The sequence below is a fragment of the Phoenix dactylifera genome, chromosome 9, assembly GCF_051530095.1.
Source record: "Phoenix dactylifera cultivar Ajwa chromosome 9, Ajwa_hap1_PhDact_Kaust_v1.1, whole genome shotgun sequence".
NCBI lineage: Eukaryota > Viridiplantae > Streptophyta > Magnoliopsida > Arecales > Arecaceae > Phoenix > Phoenix dactylifera.
This window is the reverse complement of record NC_143198.1, coordinates 2,100,383-2,122,176: the sequence shown is the minus strand read 5'-3', so window position 1 is coordinate 2,122,176 and position 21,794 is coordinate 2,100,383. Positions and strand designations below refer to the sequence as shown.

The 21,794-nt window shown below is 36.2% G+C and overlaps 3 protein-coding genes across 12 annotated transcripts; 1 reads left to right on the top strand and 2 right to left on the bottom strand.

Moving 5' to 3' along the window:
• Positions 1 to 757: 757 nt before the first annotated feature.
• On the top strand, positions 758 to 5,353 carry LOC103704513 (guanine nucleotide-binding protein subunit gamma 1-like). The gene is made up of 4 exons (XM_008787837.6): positions 758 to 1,189; positions 4,825 to 4,877; positions 4,979 to 5,023; positions 5,132 to 5,353. Exons 1-4 carry the CDS (start codon positions 1,064 to 1,066, stop codon positions 5,214 to 5,216), a joined length of 309 nt encoding a protein of 102 aa, XP_008786059.3. The 5' UTR covers positions 758 to 1,063; the 3' UTR covers positions 5,217 to 5,353.
• Positions 5,296 to 8,669, bottom strand: LOC103704512 (uncharacterized). Its single transcript, XM_008787836.6, has 2 exons — positions 8,478 to 8,669; positions 5,296 to 5,857 (listed from the first exon to the last, which is right to left on the bottom strand). The coding sequence occupies exons 1-2, from the start codon at positions 8,667 to 8,669 to the stop codon at positions 5,495 to 5,497; spliced, it is 555 nt and encodes a 184-aa protein (XP_008786058.1). The 3' UTR covers positions 5,296 to 5,494.
• An 8-nt stretch (positions 8,670 to 8,677) lies between these two features.
• LOC103704514 (uncharacterized) lies at positions 8,678 to 20,256 on the bottom strand. 10 transcript variants are annotated; one of them, XR_015968575.2, is made up of 7 exons: positions 19,870 to 20,219; positions 19,017 to 19,099; positions 18,436 to 18,863; positions 15,261 to 16,107; positions 12,675 to 12,756; positions 9,079 to 11,996; positions 8,678 to 8,766 (listed from the first exon to the last, which is right to left on the bottom strand). XR_015968575.2 is itself a non-coding variant. In XM_008787841.5 (4 exons), exons 3-4 carry the CDS (start codon positions 18,835 to 18,837, stop codon positions 15,307 to 15,309), a joined length of 1,203 nt encoding a protein of 400 aa, XP_008786063.1. In that variant the 5' UTR covers positions 18,838 to 18,863; positions 19,017 to 19,099; positions 19,870 to 20,256; the 3' UTR covers positions 15,048 to 15,306. The 10 variants fall into 10 exon arrangements, 6 of the variants coding, with proteins under 6 accessions (XP_008786063.1, XP_088560058.1, XP_038971720.1 ...); XR_015968573.2 differs by having other exon boundaries at positions 9,079 to 12,775; XR_015968574.2 differs by having other exon boundaries at positions 9,079 to 12,756.
• Between the last annotated feature and the right edge of the window lie 1,538 nt (positions 20,257 to 21,794).

Genomic DNA, 21,794 nt, shown 5'->3' with positions numbered 1-21,794 from the left:
CATATTTTTTAAAATTTTTTACATACATATCCTCTATAATATACAAAATTATATAAATATCTTCATAATATTACTATTTATATTTATACTTTCATAAAATACTAATTTTACATGTATATCCTTCTTTTTCTTTCTTTACTCGTACAATCTAATATCGTTAAAAAACAAACGATTTAAATTTGAAAACTGAAATATTCTTACAAGTAGACACACATAAAAAAAAAAAAAAAAATCTTGTAAGAGTATACATGCAAATAGCAACTAATTACACATATTTAGGATGGTATAAACTTAAAAAATTTTCATAAAAAATGATAAAAATTCAGTAAAGATAATTTAGTTGTTCTTAATCAAAAAAGTGAAAAAAATATATTTTTATATTACATGATTTCATGTTTGTCAACACTTATAAAACCAATTATGTTGTTTTTAATATAAATACAAATTTGAGAAACCAAGTATACATTCTTATAATATTTTCACTTTGAATATACTTTTTTTTTAATCTAATTTTTTCCTCTAAATGCATGAAACAAGATAAGCACACCTTTTTTTTTTTTAAATTGAAGTACATGCATCAAATTATATAAATAATTAACGATATTTTAACAAAATAAAAAAAAAAAATAGTAGTAGTTTGTCGTGAGATGATGATGTTATTGGAACCTTGCTTTGCCCGGTCCGCTTACCTACCCACCACATGGATCAGAAAGAATCTCGAAACAAAGGAAGCAGAAAAGGCGAGCTTTTTTTTTTAAACATAGACACCGTCTCTCCTTTTCATTATTCTTTTTGGCCGATTCCCCCTTTCTAAAACCGAGAGTGATCTCTCTCTCTCTCTCGCTCGCTCGCTCGCTCTCTGGGGTCGGAGCTCGGATCTCCGTTTCGACCTGTGGTGCTTTAATGGAGGCTCGCGAGATTTGTACCCAAAGGACAAGGAGAGGGGACGTGGACGGCTGCTGAGGTGGTGAGGGTGGACCCCTAGAGATCTCTGCGGCTGTTCCTCTGCCGTGGCATCCGGATTCGCGAGGGGAGGAGGGGGGCAATCAATCGGACCGCAGGGATGCAAGCCAATGGGCTGGAGGCCTCGTCCATCGATCACAAGCCTCCGCCGCCGGCCGACAACAGGGGAAAGCACCGGATCTTAGCCGAGCTGAAGCGACTGGACCAGGAAGTGCGATTCCTAGAGGTTGGTCACACACCTCTCTCTCTCTCTCTCTCTTCTTCTTCTTCTTCTTCTTCTTCTTCTTCTTCTCTCTTCTATCTTTTACTATTGATTGGTGCCCTAATCGATGAGGAGGAGAATAAAGAAAAACAAATAAAAAAGTTGGAATCTTGCTCCTTTTTGAAGAGATTTTGATTGAGTTTAGGAGAATATAGGATCTATTTATCCTAGCTTTTTCGGGAAAAAAATCTTCGTTCTTGAGAATGGATTTCGCATTTTTTTAATTCATAATTTGTTTTTGTATTTGTTTTCATACGAGGCTAAAATAAAAATTTGATCTTGTCAAGAACTAGTGGATTTCTATAGAACAAATCTCTGAAAAAAGAGTGAGATTATTCAGTTTCTTTATTATTATGAAAGAGTGCTATGACCTGTCCCTGGGTAGATTTGCAATCTTGTCAAGAACTGAACTTGGCAGAGCAAGCATGCATTGTGAGGAGGTAGATTGTTGAGAAAAAAGAAGTTGATGAAGGACATGCTCATAGCTGTTGCTTATTGACTACAAAGGCAAGGGAAATGGTCGTTGGATGTTCAGTTAAGTGGATTGATGAGGAAGAGGAGTGAAGCTATCCCAAAATAATTCAGCTTACATCTTGTAGACTACCAGCATTTTTGTAGCTCACTGCGAAGTTTCTAGTCTCTCAGATGTCCTTTATGATTCTTATTGTGGAAACCATATTAAATCAGACTTTAAAAAAGTAGAAGGAAAATTCAAATTGAGGCATGTTTCTCACACCTCAGTTTGGAACTCACAAATCACAATATATTAATATGTAAAAATAAATTAATTTTATTTGACTTTTGTGTCGTAGTTAGAAATTACCTAATCAACATATTTCAATGCTGTACTGCCATACCATATAGTTTGAGGTCGCTTCAAGAGCTCTAACTTCAAAAATTCAGGTTCCCTAAACATGGTGCTAACTTGCCATTGTTTGTGTTGAGTACACTAATTTGGCATATAGAAACTGATAGAAGGGATAAAGCAGAAGGGATGTGGGATGATACACTTTAAGAAAAGAAAAAAAAAAAAACAAACTTAATAGTTTTGAAATTGCTTTTCAAACATGAGCAAATCAAGTCCCCCATTTTTTCCATAATATTGAACTATTCTATCACTGGTATGCATTGTAAGTCAAGAAATTCAAATTTGATGAAGTTCACATTAATTTGAATATACAAAAGGAACTCTATTGAGGGGGAGAAGTATGGTTCTATGATTTGCAGAAACACAGTCTTCCTCATTATGTGATGACAAGTCCTACCACTTGATGCTGTGTCCAAACCTTATCTACATGAAAACAATGCAGGACTATGTCTGCTGTTGTGCCCCCATGCACCACTTTCATGTCTCATCTTTTCATAGTCAGGTGTAATGGTTAATGAATCTATTGACAAGTTAGGTGAATCTCCTGGCATTTAGGTACTGATTTTCTGACAAGATCTATATGCTTTTTCTAAACTTGTATTTGAGCTGCAGTATAAATCTTGTTTAGTTGCTGATAAGATCCATGGATTCCACATTGAATCTGTATATAGGATACTGACATTTTGCAAAGTCTTATATCATATCTTTATAAATTCTTGTCAAGCCTAGAGAGGAGGAATCCTTCATTTTTAATGGTTGTGCGGAGAGAATTTAAATTCTGATGAACCGGTGACATTTTAGATATTGGATTCTTCTCCTGTTTCTGCAGTGTTAAGGGACTGCAAAAGGCTACTGATTACCATGCTATTCACATTTTTTGAATAAAATTGAGAAAGGTTATTTTATCTAGTTAGGAGGTGGCTTGAGAGGTGTTAAAAATGATTGTATATAGGGCTGCAACTCGGGTAGGTTGGGTCAGATCGAGGGTAAACTCTAAGCAAATCCAACCTAACCAAATGTTAAGCAAAACTTGGGTTGGGTTGGGGTGTGCCATGTTAATAGGGTTAAATGGTATTTAATTTAAGATGGGAGACAGATTTGGCATATGTTAATTGGATTGATATCTGTTGAATTGAAGCCTCAATTAGTCATAAACTTCAATTGTACACTTAAACATGATTTAAGAAGATTGAAGATATAATTGTATAAACATATAAATAATCTAAACGAAACATAAATATACATTATTCATTTATTTATATATTGTCTTGTGTCAAGTTCAGTTTGGGTAAAAGGTTAATCCTAACCCAATCCTACTTAAGGTCAGGCTAGGATTTTTGAGTCCAAGCCCAACCCAAATTTATAAAATCTCTACCCAACTCAATGAGCAGTTTGGGTGGGAGGGTTTGGGTTGAGACCAACCCAAGTAGAACCCTTTATTGCATATGGCTATGTTTAAACATGTGTTTACCTACTTGCTATCTTATGATCGGCCGCATGCAAATGAATATGTCCAAGTCTTACCACAACAAGTAGACATAGGCATGCCAAACTTGATTTACTGGAACATATAGCATAACCAAGCTTGGTTGGCGAAATTCTAATGAAGTTGTTATTGCTGTGGGTCACCTGTTGTTGACAATTCCTATAATTTTTGCCACGAAGAACATTCTCGTATGCAATGTCATCCATTATTTTCATTTTGTTCTTGGGAAATGTAGCGTTCAGCGAATTTTAGATCCATTAGAGGACCATTTTGTATAAATCAAATTGCTAGATCACTTCGTCATTTGGGTAAAAAAGTCTTTTCTAGGTTCCCAGGGTTTACGATTAATGGTAGAGCATTGCGAATCCATGTTATTACCCATTCTATGGTGGATGATATTGTCAGAATCAGATTCCAATATGCCAATATCATCTTAAAATGCTGCCGTATTCCTGCATTGCTTGTGTATGTCCCAAATGTATGACAAGGTCAGATGATTGTAGTTGTGCTTATACTCAGTCCCTAACCTTGCATAGCATGTGTGCTTAGTTAATTGTTGTGGCTGGAATCATTGTTTCTGTTTAAATCAACCGTGTAACATGTGTTACATGCGCTATCTAAAAGACACATTTTCTTGAGGTGTTTAAGTTTCGGTTTGTGATAGAATACGCATGCAAATTATACTATGCCTCTATGTTAGAGAATTTTTATGGTGGCACTAAACAATCCAAGTTCCAAGTGCATTCTTTAAATTAAGCGATAAGACATACTAAATGCTCAATTTATCCAGTGAATTTGTTTAGTTACCGATTGATGGTTGACTTGAAGGGTGTATTCAATTGACATTCCACAGAAATGCCTACCATGATCCTGACAATCAAATTTTCTTCATTCATACCAGCTTAACAGCAATCTCTCTTTCAAGCAAATGAAGAATCTCAAGGATTCCTGTGTTATTCGAGTCTTCCCACTTAAGACTGGAAATTCCCAAAAAGATCAAAGATTCCTGTGTTGTTTGAGTCTCATAGTTTAGTCGCTCTGGCAAACTGCACTTTATAGTGCATAGAGATACACTTGAATTGTTCATAGTTGGAACAAGGCTTGTTATTATGTTAGCAAGATAATATGAAATAAAAGCAGAATTTATTGCTAACTATTGTGTATGATGAGAAAAACCTTGTTTCCTTGTAAGGAGCTATTGTGATTCCTCTTACTAACCTTTTCAACAAAAATGGTTGCAAACAGGAAGAGTTAGAAGAGCTTGAGAAAACAGAGAGAGTATCAGCTGCATTGCAAGAGTACGTAAAAAGATCACAGCAGAGTTTCAAATGACCCTAATGCTTCTAAAAATGAAAATAGTGTTACAGGGAACTGATGTTAAAGTTTGGTGTCTAACCAGATTGCTGCTCATAGTGGAAAGCAGGCCAGATCCTCTGCTCCCAGTGTAATCATCAAAGCATCAGCCTTACTATTGTCTAAACTGAAGAAGATATAATGTATATTTTCCTGTTCTTTGGCCTCTGATGATGTTGTTCTTTTTTTGACATGGCAGAACAAATGCGCCTGCAAACCCATCTTGGGACCGGTGGTTTGAAGGACCTCAAGATCTGCACGGCTGCAAATGCTGGATACTGTGATTCTAATTGAACGAGAGATCCAAAGATACTTACTGCTCGGCTTTTTTCAGTAGATATTATTTCAGGCCATCTGTCAGCATTTGTTTTTCATGCAACAGTGCAAATTCTTTTGAAGCTAATCAAGTAGATATTTTATACATCATAGTTTGATTTGTTGAATTGAAATGAGAAAGGAAGAAAACATGCCGACTTATGTAGTTATACAGAAAGAACACGCTCCTCTTGAACTTTCAACCTAGTCTCCTGTGGAATGGCACACGAGAAGAACCTCCCCAACTTTAAGTTGCTGCAGGGCTGCCACTGACTCGCTGAGCTATCCATCCCAGGCCATCATATAGCCCTTCACCTTTGAGAGCACAGCAGGCCTGGATGTGCCAATCATGGTTCTTGATGCTGTGGAGGGTGAGGGCATCGGTTATCTCGGCTGGGGACATCGCATCCTTGAGGTCCTGCTTGTTTGCAAAGACCAGTACTACAGAATGCTCAAGGTCCCCATGCTGAAGTAACCTGAAGAGTTCATCTTTCATAATGGAGATCCGGGCTCGATCGGTGCTGTCTATCACCACGATGACGGCATGAGTACCTCGATAGTATGTCGCCCATGAAGCTCTCAATCTTTCTTGCCCCCCCAGATCCCAAACCTGGATGGACAAATTATTAAAGGCTTAAGAGCAGTGGATTAAAGTAATATAGATGGTGTAATACTGTGAAAAAAAAAAAAAAAAATCTGCCCCCTGTACCTGCATCATTAACATTATTCAAGTGTCATCATGAACATACACGAGGAGCATGAGCATACTGAAAGCTTGTTATAGCTACAACCAGAACACTTTTTATCAATCAAGGCTTTTCCTAGTAACCATTATAACATTATACCTAATCACTGTGATGGTTTTGCTGCACTGCAATTACATTGCAGTGTTCCCACTTCACACTGTAACATTATACCTATTAAACATTATAACGTAATACCGAAGGCACAGTGTTCCCACTTTACTAGGGTCACATGGTTGAGCTTGGTGATCTCCAACTCACTTAAAAAATCTAAAAATTAATTGCAGTGTTCCCAATTCAACTGTAACATTATACCTATTAAACATTATAACGTAATACTGAAGGCACAGTGTTCCCCCTTTACTAGGGTCACATGGTTCAGTAATTCCATCATTTATTTATATCACATATTTATTTTAGATTTTCATCTACAATGTTGTGCTTGAATTGCATTAAGTATTATAAGTCATGAAGTATTAGTTCAGTCCATGATATACTTAACTTGGCATCTATTAACATAATTTAGTAAGTATTAGATGTTGTAATCTGGAAATACTTCTGAGAAGGTTGGGAATTTGGGAAGTGATGGTGAGGGGCCATAAAGCATTAAGTTTAGGAGCACTATGCAAGGCCCCCCAAAAAAGGAGAATATCAATGGTGCATATTTTCTCATGACTAAATCACATACAAACAGACCCCTCCTCTATGGAGGGAAAATCCAAGGTTCTGGATCTCTCCGGTTCAGATATGGACTGGGGAGGGCCAGTCTTCCAAAATCCAAATCCAAATACAGACCCTCTCGGGTTCGTGTCTAGATTGAAGAGGATCCCAATCCAAAATCCAAATCCACATTTTGCTTACTTCTATCAAGTATATGTGCATGTATGTCAAAATGGTAGAATTAGCCAATTCTAAATAGCACTGCCCTATTTTTTTTTCAGACAATCCATTGCTTCTCTCCACACAGGTCTGAGGAGGTGAAGGAGACACCAAAGGGGAGTGTACATCAAAAGTTGGGATCTGTGAAACTTCAGCAATTAAAAGGTACCAGATTTCAAATGGTCTTTCTACAGAGTTAATTTGCAAATCTATAACCTGTTTTCAGTATGTTAATAAAAGGAGTTGTATAAAATATTTTATGGTCAAAGGGGTTCGAGACTTTCGCCCTTCTATTAACTACAACACAAGTAAAGATTTTCCCAAGCAAATATGGTGTCCTCATTACTCTACGTGCAGCAAGTTTATTGACAAGACTATAAACAAAATTTTCAGGGTCATCCGTACTTGTACATCTTTGGACATAATGAACATAGAACCTTGTCATATCTACAAGCAAGTCTTCCATCACTCTCGCCTTGCACTCAGAAAATGACATTAATGTCACCTTCTACAGATAAAGATCTTCTTCACAAAATCATATGCGAAAAAATTACTTAGACACAAGTAACTGGAAACTCAAATCCTTGAAAGATCTATTGCATCTTTCTCTTCAATATAATCATAAAATTCTCTCATGGAATGAGACCTAACAACATGGTTGATAAGTCTACATAATGAAGAGAGCCGACCATTTACATGTTTGGAACTTGTGTCCGCACGCACAAGTCTTGGATTTAACCACCACAAGACATAGTTTGCTTACAGATTTGAAATTTGAGTCCCATATAATTGGGATTTTGGGATTGTCAACTTCGATCTCTTCTGCTTAACATAGCCCATACAAAACTTTGTGATGCTTAAGGATTTGTAGCTGTGTGCATATATAATTGGGAGTCAGGGACTGCCTACTTTTTTCTCTGCACGGTCCCAAAAAAAATTCAGGCTGCTCTATGTTTTAACAGATTTTCTTCAAACATCTATCACATACTTCTGCCTTCTTTCTTCCACCTGCATCCATTATTTCTCGTCCTACACATCTGTTGTCTTTTATCTTACATTTTCTACATTCTATTTACTGTCCCCTTCATTTATGACAAAGCTATGCTGAGGACCTGCTCCTGGTTAAGGCATGTGCTGATCAAGAAATTAATGAAATTTACTTTGCTGTCTTTTATTCTATTTCACCTTATTAAGGTCAGTTAAAGTGAGATTTCTCAATTTCATGAGGATAATTAATAGCATACTCTTGGTTTTGTCTAAATCCAAGGAGTCGCAAACAAGAAGATTGATCCCATAAGGTGATCACAATATATGAAATTAACAAGTGCGAATACTTATATCTTTATATATGTTCCAAGCTATTCCGGGGTAGATTGCTGATCCAATGTGGTATACTCCTTCATATTTAACTGAATGTAACTACTTATAGACCGCGACCAAAACATGCTGACAAAAGAGCACCGATAAATAAATAAGATATCATCCTCAATCTCACAAGGCCAATCTCATAAATTATGGTGAGACTGATTAACAGAGAAGAAGAAGAAAGGCAAGAATTAGCGCCGCTGCAAATATCATGGAGAAGAAAATAAAATGGCAAGTACTAACCTCAAACCGTATGTTCTTGTAAACCAGTTCTTCAACGTTGCTCCCAACTGTAGGATTCGTGGTTACAACCTCTCCCAGGTGTAGCTTATAGAGCGTCGTGGTTTTTCCAGCATTATCCAATCCCACAACCACAATCTTGTACTCCTTTGCAGGGAACAACGTGAACCAGAATCTCGATATAAATGCTCCCATCTTCTACAGGATCCGGCAGATAGCCACCACACTTCAATCTGCGAGACACAAGCAAAAGTTTACCTTTTTTTTTCCTCCTGAAACGACTTCACAACATCTGAAACAAATCAAAAAAAAAAAACTCAATATATACAAATTTGAACACAAGATCGAGAGATGACAACAGACAGTAATTTTCGGTAAGTTAACAATCTGCAGGGCTCTATGAAACATAAGAAACATCAAAGGAACGTGGCAAAATTGAGGGGAGAAGGGGCGTGAGGGGGAGAAAATTCTGGAAGAAAGGAGATTCTCTGCGATCTCGTTCTATTAGAAAAGTTGGGATCTTTACAAAGAAACTGATGAAATATAAAACTAAAACTGGAGGGGATTAAAAAAAAAGGGAAAAAAGGGGGACGGAGGATCTCACCTGGAAGAGAGGCTAACGAGCGGCAGAGACGAGACTAAGAAGAGCGGATCGGAGGAGGGCGAACGTCCTCTAATGGCGGAGATCGGAGGGTTTCTCTGGTCCAAGAGATAGCAAACGATTACAAGGGGCAACCAGAGAAAAACCCTAATTCGAAATGGACGAGGCAGAGAAAAGGAGAGCCTCCACCTCCCCTTCCGGAGGCGAATATATATTTATAGCCTCCAAACAAAGAAGAAGGAAAGAAATTAAATTAGGGAACCAAACTTGAGGCTCAAATCCATGGCACCACGGTGGCATGCTGACGTGGACTTTTTTTTTTTTTTTTGCTGCAAAATTTCTCTGATCTAAAAAGCTACGGTCACCTATCAGCTTGATAACTTTATAATAATAAAGCATGTATGGTTTGATGTCATATGGCCCTTACGATGGTATAACGGCTACTGTAAACTTGAGCCACATATTTTAATGGATGTATGCATGATGTCCACAGGGCCGGCTCAACTCTTAGGGGACTAAGGCGGTAGCCTAAGGCTCCGGCCTTCAAATGTATTTATTATAGTGAGTTTCAAAGTGAACGAATCATTGCTATTTGATTCAGACCTATTTTAAAAAAGTTGAAATATTTCGAATTGTTTGTTGACATGGACAAAATAAGAAAAAACCTCAAAAATGATTTCAATATTGAACTTTAGACATATAATAGCTCCAAATCGAATCTTTTCAGAAAGAGAATTTGTCTCATGGTAGCCTGCTACGGTCTCCTTACGAAACTTTCGTGGTCTCCTTACGAAACTTTCGTTATTGGGTTAGCCGTAGCACGAGGCCCCCAAATGCATATATGTTGATGCCTTTGAGTTCGTCTTAAACCTCCAAATGCATTGAGCCGCTCTCGGATGTCCATTGCATAACAGGAATGACAAGGGTCATTTTTATCTTTTTATGGTGTTTGAGGGTTAAGTATTATTATGAGTTACATTTTTATGAGCACAAAAGGCATCCATGATGTGATAAATTTACTGTAATCATTAATAATGGTTGTTATGATAATTATTGTTCTATTCTAACTAGATTGAAAAAATGGCCCCATTATTTTCCATTGCAGTGATCAATTAGGGTGTACTTAAATGATCATCTTAAGCATTATTGAGATTTTAATTTGGATTTTTTTCATAAATATCCTTATAAATATCGAATTTTGCATGAATACTCTTTCAAAATTGATATTTGTATGTATACCATCGTCTAACACTTGTTTTGCTATTCTAACTTTTTTTTATCCTTATTTTTGTATATATACCTACGCCATTTAACGTCGTTAAAAAATTAACGGTTTCAAATTAAAATAACTAAAATATTCTTAATGAATAGATGTGCAAAAAAAAACATTTATAAAGCGATCGTGATGGAGGACAAAAAAATAATTTCAAAATTATATTTTATTTTTAATTAAAATAAATATGGTTTTTTATTAATGGTGTTGAAGAAGCATTATGTTAGGAGCATTTGTGCAAAAATAGTATTTTATGAGGTAAAAAATAAATATAAATTTTTAAAAAATATTCATATAAATTTGAATTTTTAGAAGGATATACATGCCAAAAAAAACTATTTAATTTTTATTTGAGTGGCCCGTTATTTAGACCTTGATCTAATCTCAATCTTATGATCACAGAATTGGCCTTGGCAGGCTACAAATCCCACTTTAACACGAGCAATGCTAAGAAAATATCACTCAGGGTGTCTTGCACCAGTCACTTTGCTTCATTTAGTGGCATATTTCACGATACCAATTTAAAAGGAGGAACGAGAATACACCACATCAGTGACTATTTAGGTGACATTTTTGAGCTACTAAAGCATTTTTGTTAACATAATAGTAATGCTCATGCAACAGAGTATATAGATATACAGAGAGTGTAAATGGCTAAGCTTTTGTTACTCCAAAATATCAAAGTTGAGCTTTTTACCCTGATACCCTATCCAGTCTAGGTCAGTGCAACGTCTTTGGCAAGTTTTAAAAAGCCATATCAAGTTCAATCTATGGTTTGCTTTGGCTTATCTCCATATTGTGGTTTAGGAGTGTGTTTTAAAAATTGCTATGAATTTAGATTTCTTTTAGCTGTTCGACTCTTTCAAATTTAATCTTGCGTTCGTTCGTGTTGGAGCTACAAATTACCAGGTAACCTCACATTCGAGTTATGTATATTTCCATAGTTAAGTATATTTGTTACTCATTCTAAGAACATGCTCATACCTATGCCACTAGGTTAAACCAGAATCACCTTTGTTAGATCATATTCTCATATGGTTAACCTCAACCGACCCATGACCGATGTCGATCAACAATGAAATAAGGTTATGGATGATCAATGGCCATCTCTTTTGTCGCTCAGAAACTCGATAAATTCAGTTATTAGAAACTCATTTCCCTGGAGCTTGGTTGATGAGTGTTCAAGGGGAGTTCTATAAGATTAGTCATAAAACAAAAGTGACAAAATTGGCATAGCCATATGCAACTTATTGTTGAAAATGGTCAAGCATAGCTTAATCTTCTATCTTCACTCACCTTTGATGTATTTTCAATATATTAAGGATTTGTTTGGATGTTCCTATAGAAATATCTTGCAGGGCGAGGGCTCGTTGGCTCCCCCCGAGTGCATCGGACCGGGTCAGGGCAAATTATTAAGCCCAATTCTGTAAGGCCCTCATCCCAAGCAAACAGGAAGACAAAAAGACCCACAGGATAGCAGGCTTTATATGGGCCCTGTGCAAGTGAGCTGCCCAATCTATGAATTCAACAAGAAATCCAACCTAATCCTACCGGATTACCCAAAAACCTTCATCTGCCAATCCCTTATTCTGTGAAGAATCTGCCAGCCCCATCTTTAATCCACAAAACCTTGTCTGAAGTCCCACCTCTGCAATATATTATACATCAGGTTCTGTTTGTATACTGATGAATTGGAGATAAGAAATGAAAATGGAGGCTCGAAAATGTGCAATTTGTCATTCTAGGCATGACTGATCCTAATATCACTTTCGTACCCTAATACTTCATGTCCAATAAAACCATTACCAATCATACATACAGATTAATATCAATAAAAATTCTTAATTAAATTCTTTGCAGCACTAGTGCTGCATCTAGTCATATATATGAAGCAAATGCTTTGATGCAGACTCGTAGTCATCATGAACAACAAAATGACCTGGGTGCGATTTTGAGTTTTCTAACAAATCAAGCTTCTAAAAGAAGTTCTATTCAAGTGTTTAGGCACTTCATCAGTGAACATGAACTTGAACTTCAACTTTCAAAAAGAACAAAGAAATGTTGGAGTATGACAAACTTCAGAGACTAAAGAGATATGTAACACATCTTGAAAAAAAGAGTCAATGATGAGCCCTTCTCTTGTGCATTCTCCAAAGAAATATTATATTTTCTAAACAAGGTTTGGTTACAACATATGATAACTAAGACATAATATATGTACAAGATGTAAAATGTTGAGCCAGAAAGTTGGATGTTTTAGTGAAAAAAACTCAGATAATGACATGAAAGAAAGAGCTTATATATTACAAAACAAGAAGCGTAGTACCTTCTTTGTCAGATTATAGCTGTAATCATACATGCAAATGGAAGGTGCAGCTCCATACTTACGGTGTGAAGGCAGGATTCCACTATGTAAGCATTAAAGCTCTGTTATCAAAACCTGGAGGGCTTACATGGATCCAAACATACAGCTGAATATAATGATGATAATAAATGTTGTGCTAGGAAATTCTGGACAAAGTCCTATGTTAAAGATGAGCTTGCATGATGAAACAGTAAAGAACTGGATAATAGACAAGGCAAACATTACTATATCCTACAGCAGCATGAACAAGAAATTTTGTTTAGCATCTAGCTCACTCCTTATATACGTACATGTGCAACCATTACCTTACATGCCTCCTCAACAATTACCTTATAGACAGGTCATTCAACCTTATGAAATAACACATCGAACCCTTATACTGATCAGTTTCTTGGACAGTATTACAATTAGGTTGTTTACTCGTGAGACTGCAAATTGCCTTGAGATATAACAATTTAAGTACTTTTCATGCTCATGGCTGTTCCCTCTTTTATGCCTATGATGGGTTTATGTAACAACTGGGTACCTATTCTGCAATACCACCAAGTAGGAGATAGCCAGCTCCAGAGGGGTTCATGCAATCTTGCTTTCAGAAGCATAAATAAAGCTCCAAACCCACTAATGATGAAATAACAACAATTTCTTGAGCCTCATAAGAGACTGATGAGTAGACTAATCAACACCTCTCTTCTTGAAATAGATAAAAATCAGCTTCAATTACTCTGAGAACCTTCATTCAATATAACCCAAAACCCTAGGCTAATGAGGAAATAAAATATGGACCCCCCTTTTTTGGAGAACAATATGGACCTTTCCATGAAACTGAAAAATAGGCAGAAGGCATGCACTAATCAAACAGCTTGAAACAGCAACTTTGGTCATAAGCCTAGCTATCCTGAATTTACACCATTTTTCATTTTTGTTGCTTCTTCTAAGTCTTTTATTCTTGCAACATTATTATTAAATTCTTCAGCACTCTTGCAGTTTTCCGACATTTGAGAGACCATGCGAGAGATGGCTCTTTTTTTGAAGGGACATTTGAGAGATGTCTAGGTCCTGAGATCTGGTACATTTGATCCCATGGTTTGCAGCCTATCTCTCAATCAAGAATATCAAGTACCTTTCACGGTTCTTCGCATTGTGTACTCCAAGTAATTTCAACCATATAGATCTCCATACTTTAAAATCTTTCAGTCGACTGCCTGAGTAACAGAACAGCCCGAACAAACTTTCTTACAAATGTCAAACTAAATCATGCAAGCATTTCTCACTTGTCTTGGACTTTTCTTAAACCACATATTTAGTTGAGATTTTGATCAAAAAAACATCTAGTGGACATCAGCATATGATAGCGGAACTATGGACGCCTGGTATAGTATCAGCACTCACACAAAAGAATGCAAAAAAATCCTTATAGAGGGCAATGCGATACAGCCCTTAAGGGAGAAGGATGATAAGTGAGTAGTTGTCTGAAGCATTATTCATGAAATCTTTAAGAGGATTTTCTCTTTATTTTCGTTATCCAACCATATTAAAGCAACTCAAATTTTCTCAGAAAGAGAATTATCCTCCTCTTAGCACTACACTACCTCTCAAAAGCCAGCATCTGTCCATTTTGCACAGGTAGCAACATGCACTTCATCATATTGAAATATGACATCACAAATACATATAACTGTTAATTGATGATCTGATAATTCCTCTTCTTGAAAATATGCAAAATCAAAAGCATGATTATAATATAAGTAAATAAATAAAAAAAGGTAGCCCAATGCACAAGGTTCCTACAATTGCAGGACCTGGGAAAGCTTGGATATGTGCAGACTTACCCCTGCATACGAAAAGGCTACTTTTATGTATCGAACCCATAACCTCCAAATCACAATTGAGCAACCTTACCGTTGCGCCAAGGCTTACCCTCTTAATATAACTAAATAAATAACTCGCGATGACATTTAATCTATTGATGTATCAAGGAAAATACATATTTTATTTTGTGTGATAAATAGCTGAAATTCTATTTAGATAACAAAAAATATCCCTTGCACACACTTTAAAAATATGTGAAATTCTCATACTCCTGATAACTTTGAGCTATGCAAGAGAACAGCCTTGCTTCTGATGCTTAAGCAACTCAAATAGTTTAGCTCTCATTAATGCAATTGGTTAACTTAATCTGATGCCATTTTTTCACAAAGTGGAATTGTAAGTAGGTTGTTGGCAGAAGCAACTTTAGCATAATGCCATAATCAACGGAAAAGTTACTTCAATGATGAGATGAATTGTTTTAGTATTATAATTAACCAGCCATCAAGCTAAGTTAGAAGCACAGAGTTCTGAAAGATTGCAAGAAGCAGTACCTGACTACTCTAGGAACATTTACATACATTACATAAAAGGACTAACAACAGTACAGTCCGAGAATTTCCAAGTTCACAGAAATTCTAACTATTATAACCACTCCTACACTAACTACAAAGCAGAATGATTTACAAAGTACATCAGGAAAAGATCCTTAAAGAAGGTTAGAGATATTTCTACAATTACCTGACCTTGTTGAAAGATGAGGATCATTAGGTGGGAGTCAAGAAGTTTAAGCAGATAACAGGTGCCTCAATTGATGTAAATGTTCTTCATTTGAAATATGAAGAGAGAGACGAAGATTTGTTAAAAGTGATTCCTGCTCCCAGCTTAAAGGACCCAAAGCATAAAAAGCCTTCACAGTAGATTGGTATGCATGTAGTTCTAATTCATGGATGTTGGCAGCTAATTCATCTTCAGAAACACATCGGTACTTTTTCTCAGCCTCAGATGGACATGAAGACATGGCATCATCAAAAAAGCTACTGGCAATATCTCTAGGATATTTTCTCGTATTCTCATTAGTATATTCTGGTAAGTTGTTACCACTACAACTAGCAACGGAGCATGCATTATTCTCTTCAATAATTTGCAAAGGTATGGAAGATGGATGCATAGCATGATTATTGGTCTCCTTACTAACAACCATCTCAGAAATTTTAATTATTCTGCCTTTAGTGGATAAATGCTGGCAATTCTCATCCATCATATCTTTTGATAAAGGAACAGCATCTACCTTTCTAGGCAGTGGTCTTGTAGTTAGCTGATAAGATCCATCCACTTTTGGGTTTGCTTTCCTTTTCCTTCCTGTACCTTGAACCACAACATCTGGTAATAAGATACAGTGGGAATTGAGATTCTTCTTTCCAGTTCTTGCAGGAGAAAAAGAGCGAAAATGATCATCTTCTTGCTCATATCTCTGTCCAGCGCAAGCATCTTCAGATATACCTCCATGTGCTTCACAACCTAAGTCTATGTTATATTTGGAGCTAGAACAGTTGTAGCCATTGATAAATTGCTTCTTTCCACTAACCTGAAACCCAGAACACAATTAACCAGATAAATTAGAATAACAATTGATAATTTCTTTGTGCATAACAGTTGCAAAATGGAAGCAATAGAAGGACTGGCTGTTTCCAGGTCATGCTTACAATCTTCAGAAATCAATTTCCATTACTCTTTTCCATCCAATGATAAATAACTACTGAGGGATACATTATGAAATTAAAAAGGAGCAAATTCAAATTCCTTTTGAATTTACCAGATCAGTAAACAAAACCATTAATCCTACAGGATAATAAAGTAAACAAAAGGAATATTCTTACCACAAGAAAAAATTGAACTTAAAGATTTATTTGCAGCCACCAGAATCTGAATGCAAGAGGTGACTGAAATATTTTTTGAGACAGTAGTAAACATCATTAAGAATACAATTATCAAAAAGGGTATGGTCATAACCATTATAAGCATAAGACATAGGTAATGTCTACTGCCAAATGATATTTGATAAGAATAATTATAAGCATACAGGGCAAAAAGGTATTCAGTTGAAAATCACAGGAGCCACAGTGACTAAACTAAGTTTGATGTTAATAGCACAGACTAGCTGTTGACTAATTAATAGCTTCAGTATTGTCACATTCTAGACTACTTTTAGAATTGCTTTGCATCGCATTATTTTTGTGTCACAAGCAGAAAATTTTATCTTAAAGATGGCTTCAAAGCACATGATATTCAATATATGCTGTTGACATTTTATGAAATATGCAATCTGGAGTTTCCCTACGGATAGTTACATTGACGTCTTGCATGTTAAATAAGATTATATACATGGAATATTTTGTATATACCATATTAAGTCCTGATATTTGAATTGTAAACTCTAAGATTTAAATGGCACTATTACAACTCTTCATTCACCAAGAGATTCAGCTATATTGAGTGGGACTGATCCCAACCTGGCCAATGTCAGACAAAAGGCAGATAGTTCAAAATAGGCTAAATTAGAGTTCATATAACTCAAATCATTTCCTAAGTTTGGACTGGAAAAATTTAGACTCATCTCCTCTCAACATCAGGTTTGGGTCTCAACCATGCCCATCTCCAATATATTATTGTTAGCATCTTTTGCATCAGCCTTAGAGGATGTATTTCTTTTTCTGGATCGAATGTCTCTTATATGCAGTCCTACGCAACAAGAATTTACCCTGGACAAAGAAAGTAAATGAGAAGTGGGAACCAGAACTGGTCAGTGTCTTCCATCCACCAAGCATCATTAATAGAATGCCAGAACTAGGGTGTAAACACATGGGTCCGCTAATTAGACTTTGTTTACTGGACTCTGAAGATCCCATTATTATGTCAGTAAAACCATCTGAAGGATTTAGCATCAAGCTGTTCGTGTATACATGATTACATGTCCAAGTCCAACCATGTTCTTTATTTTTATCAATTGCTACCGCATGGAAGCTGAAAATAAAAGATTTATGTCATCAAATATGTAAGAGCTTCATGTGCTTATGTGAAATTTCTGAGCAGGAACTAGGTACATAAAGGTCACATAATAATATGAAATGTTTAAGATACTTAAGAGGTTATATTGCTCTGGGTTCGAAAATGAACTTCCTGCCATATAATGACTTTTAAAACACAGGATAGGTGACAAGCTTATAAACAAATGCTGCTTACTGCATGCCATGTTAAATTCCTAGCAACATATACATTACCATTGAGGCATTGACCTTAAGCTTAATGGCTATGATAGAGCGCATTACACAGTAGTAGAACAGCGTCAAAGAAACTCATACAAAAGCAAAAGGTAGAGAAGCAATGCAGTCCAAATGTAGCATGGTATGCAGTTGTTGCAAATATCTGCTAAACCCAAAAATGCCAATGTGTAGAACACAAGAAAGCAAAGTCATGATGGTCTGACAAAGACAGAGATCATGAGCTAGATGTGTAGTACAAGTTCTTTTTTTGTGACAAATTTGGGACTACACACTAACAAGTAAAAAGTAAAACACAAAATTGCCTTTCAAAATCCATGAGAATTAATGGACTTTGAAGAAATACCCTATAAATCATGCTTCTGAATACAGCTTTTAAGGATCAGCAACACATAATAGCAAGCAATCACCAAACATGATGAATCAGAAGTAGCTTTATTCAGAACACAAAATTATGAAATTAAATAAATGGAAAAGTGATACAATTTTTACCATAAACAGTTCCCCTAAATCATAAAATGTAAGAACAATATTTAATCACAAAATCACAACAAAAGGGTCAGAATGATAGAATGGATAGCAGATAACAGATGGGTGAAAGGAGATTTCAAGAATAGTGGAAATTGGTCCTCTACCTTTCCAATCACGACCCACTGATTGTTATGCCAAGCTTGTCGAACCCTTAGACTAGAGACATGAAATTCTCTAAGCTGGATTGAGCCAAAGAGTCTGATGACAACATTATTGCTGTTCAGAACTTTTGCAACCTTTCCAACCCTCCATGAATGGAGGTCGAACACCTCGGCTACATCACCAACAATCCATCTCTCCTTTCCATGAACAGGAGGTGGACAAGGCCTAACATCTTCCTTGTGCACACTTTCTACTACTGGCTTTCCTTTGGCTGTCAGAAATAGGTCATATCTGACGCTGTATTTATCTCCATGTATTGAAGAAATTTTAGCAGGAATCCAAGAGCAATAACGATCCTCATTTCTTCTCATAACCTCCACCTTGTTCCCTTCTCTGAACCCCATCCTTATAATATACTGTTAGCCTAACCCTACACAATCCACATGAACTAATAAAAGCAGTGTAACTCTGTAGAAAGTAATTATGCTCAAAATTGTTATTAGTATTACTAAACCATAGATCCAGCAATAGATGGACTTAACAGAAACGGAGAAGCAACAAAGTCAACAGTTCAAGTTGATACCTGAACAAAACCAGCTGCATGCATTAGAAGAAACCCAAACCCAAAGTCTTCAGATCTTGTGATCAAAGAGAATTCCTGTCATCCTGATGAGCAGTTTGTATACGTATCAGCTTTTACCCTTTATTTCCTTCTGTTCAGAAACTAAATATATAGAATTGGCAAGAAGGTTGATTGCTGATCTAAACAAAACAAAATCAATTGATACACTGAGACTTCTTTCCCCTGAACAGAAAGAAACCTTTTTAACAATGAACCAAATATTAGAAATTTCTATAAAAAAAGGGCATACTCAGAAAGCTGAAATCAAAGCAAGTACAAAGCTGGAATGCAAAACAGAACTGGAATTAAAAATAGTCAAAGTGACGCATCAACACCAAATAGTACAAATCCCAAAGACCATTCTCCAAAACATCAACTAGAAACCAATGAGAGAAGAAATTGGGTATTAGCCCACCAACCAATTTCCATATAATAGAGTTAAACTACTAAAGTATATACTGATCCAAAATTAAAAAAAAAAGGAAAAGAAAAAGAAAACAACAGGACATTAAAACAAAACGAACCCTTGACTCGAACTAATAAGAACCATTCGGCCAAAAAAGAGGGATCTTTTGGAGCTTCTAACACAACCCATAACATTCTTGATCGAAACATCGCAAGAATCACCTAAAAACAAAGACTTTTCACCAAAACAATACATAAAGATCAAAGATTTGGACTAAAGAACAATAAGAACAGCTCGATTTCAGGCAAGAAACGCAAAAAAAATAAAAAAACAATCTTTGACCATCCAAATTGCTTGAAAACAAAAACAGAACACGGGAAGAATGCAAGAAACCGATTGGGGACTGACCTGGGGCGGATTGGCAGACTGGATTGGCGGTCCGGAGCCGATCCCGACGCTTAATTTCGGTGCCGGGACAGCACAAAACAGGAAAACGGCGTGTTGGTTAGCTCCGGATATCGGCTGGTATTGGAAACAACTTGTGAAAAATAAATACAAATTAAAAAACGGGAATTTCTTTCTCTTTTTTTTTTGCTTTTAAATATCCATCGTCGCATAATTAGCTTCCCAGCTTTTTTAGAACACAAAAACCGCCATCTTTTTTTATTTTCCTAATTTTATCCAATATAATTTTATATAAAGCATAATATACTTAAATTAGTTGCGCCACCACGGAAATACCCAAAAAAGGAGTCGACAAGAGATAGACACAGCGGGGTTTTGTTGGGTAGCGGGATCACGATCAACAAACTGGCAGGGCCCATGGCTTGACAATGGCTGATAACAACAATGACTTCTATATATTTATCTTCTTCTTTTTACCGCAGAGAAATCTATGCAGGTAAAAATACTGTAGAGAGATCTAAAAAAAGATATAGCTGGTGGGGTGGCTGAGATCAGCTTAGGGTGCGAGGATGGCCGTGAATGGATAAAACTTGTATTATTGACAAGATTTTTGAAGAAATCCCACATCTTTCATGCAACATGAAGAGACTTTACTTGTAACGATAGCTCTCACCTTGGATAACATTTTTGGTTAAATTTCTGTGATTTAGATTTTATACAATATCTCTCTTGGTGATGGATTGGGACGTGCTTCAGCCTGGATTATGCGCTCAGGAAAACAAGCGCAAAGATGGAAAATCATTTGATTTGCTACTAACAGGATAGTGTGGGTCGTGACTGACATTTGAATCCCATGTCCCTGGGATATTTTGTACCTTATAAACAAATGATTATATATTTATTTCTAACAAATCCTTTTTCTTTTTTTTGCTGGTACGAGGACGGGATTATCAACAACTACCTAATAGTTAAATTTATTGTCAAATTAATGCTTGCACACTCACTGTTTCTCGGAGTACCTTTTGTTTTCCTCAGTAAAAAAAAACATCAGAGCCTCCAGCCGACAGGAGTGCCTTTTTTTTTAATAAAAGGAGGATTGCACAAAGGTAGAGCCAAACCCTGGAAGCTTGCCTAACGTGGTAAGACGGACCTTCCAGCTTTCACTTAGGGTTTTCATGAGTGTTTTTCCCGTATTGAGAGTCCATAACACGCATTATGTTTCTTATGGAGAGGGGGGATTCAGAGCGTTCGGTAAAAGTTCGTCCAAGTTTTCCTTTCAAGTTGCCTCCCTTACCAAAGCCACATTAATCTCAGAGAGTGGTCCACCATCGGCCACTGATGATGGCCCAGAGAAAGCATCTTAGGATCCTCAGTGAACGGCACAGAGGAATCTATAATGTGGACATAAGCATCCGAATTAACAATTCCAGAATGTTACTGCCGTAATCAGAACATGATTGCCATAAAAACCATATACAGCAAATAACCCTGATAAGCTTTTCAATTGTAACCATGTCCAGATTCAGGAAACTACATGTAGAAGTCACATTCATATTCCTGTATCCTGCTTCACTTCAATCCTGTATTCTGTACAAGTATTCTTTTTTTCACTGAATATGATTATCCCAGATACGTCATGACATGGAATTATTTGGACTACAAGTTCAAACCAGATTACATAAATCAGGATCTCATAAGTAACATTCAGCAAATTAAAATTCATTTATCAACAGATTTTTATGTTCCATTCGAACTCATTTCCATAATTCTTTTAGTTTCTTTAACAGGTGCAATTACTATGGCCCATTAACAATAAATACAAAGAATTAAATTCCAAAATTTATGAATTTTTAATAAATAAAATCAATGGAAATGTTTAAAATTTTTATAAGGTTTTAAATTAAATATATCCATTGCCAATACCTTCT

Excerpts from the sequence above, each read along its gene's own strand:
- LOC103704513 (XM_008787837.6), top strand. The coding sequence starts at position 1,064 with ATGCAAGCCAATGGGCTGGAGGCCTCGTCCATCGATCACAAGCCTCCG. Across the intron at positions 4,878-4,978 it reads GTATCAGCTGCATTGCAAGA|ATTGCTGCTCATAGTGGAAA; the intron begins GTACGTAAAAAG and ends GTGTCTAACCAG. Across the intron at positions 5,024-5,131 it reads CCAGATCCTCTGCTCCCAGT|AACAAATGCGCCTGCAAACC; the intron begins GTAATCATCAAA and ends TTGACATGGCAG.
- LOC103704512 (XM_008787836.6), bottom strand. The coding sequence starts at position 8,669 with ATGGGAGCATTTATATCGAGATTCTGGTTCACGTTGTTCCCTGCAAAG. Across the intron at positions 5,858-8,477 it reads ACAAGAACATACGGTTTGAG|GTTTGGGATCTGGGGGGGCA; the intron begins GTTAGTACTTGC and ends TTGTCCATCCAG.
- LOC103704514 (XM_008787841.5), bottom strand. The coding sequence starts at position 18,837 with ATGGGGTTCAGAGAAGGGAACAAGGTGGAGGTTATGAGAAGAAATGAG. Across the intron at positions 16,108-18,435 it reads AGTGGGTCGTGATTGGAAAG|GTTAGTGGAAAGAAGCAATT; the intron begins GTAGAGGACCAA and ends TCTGGGTTTCAG.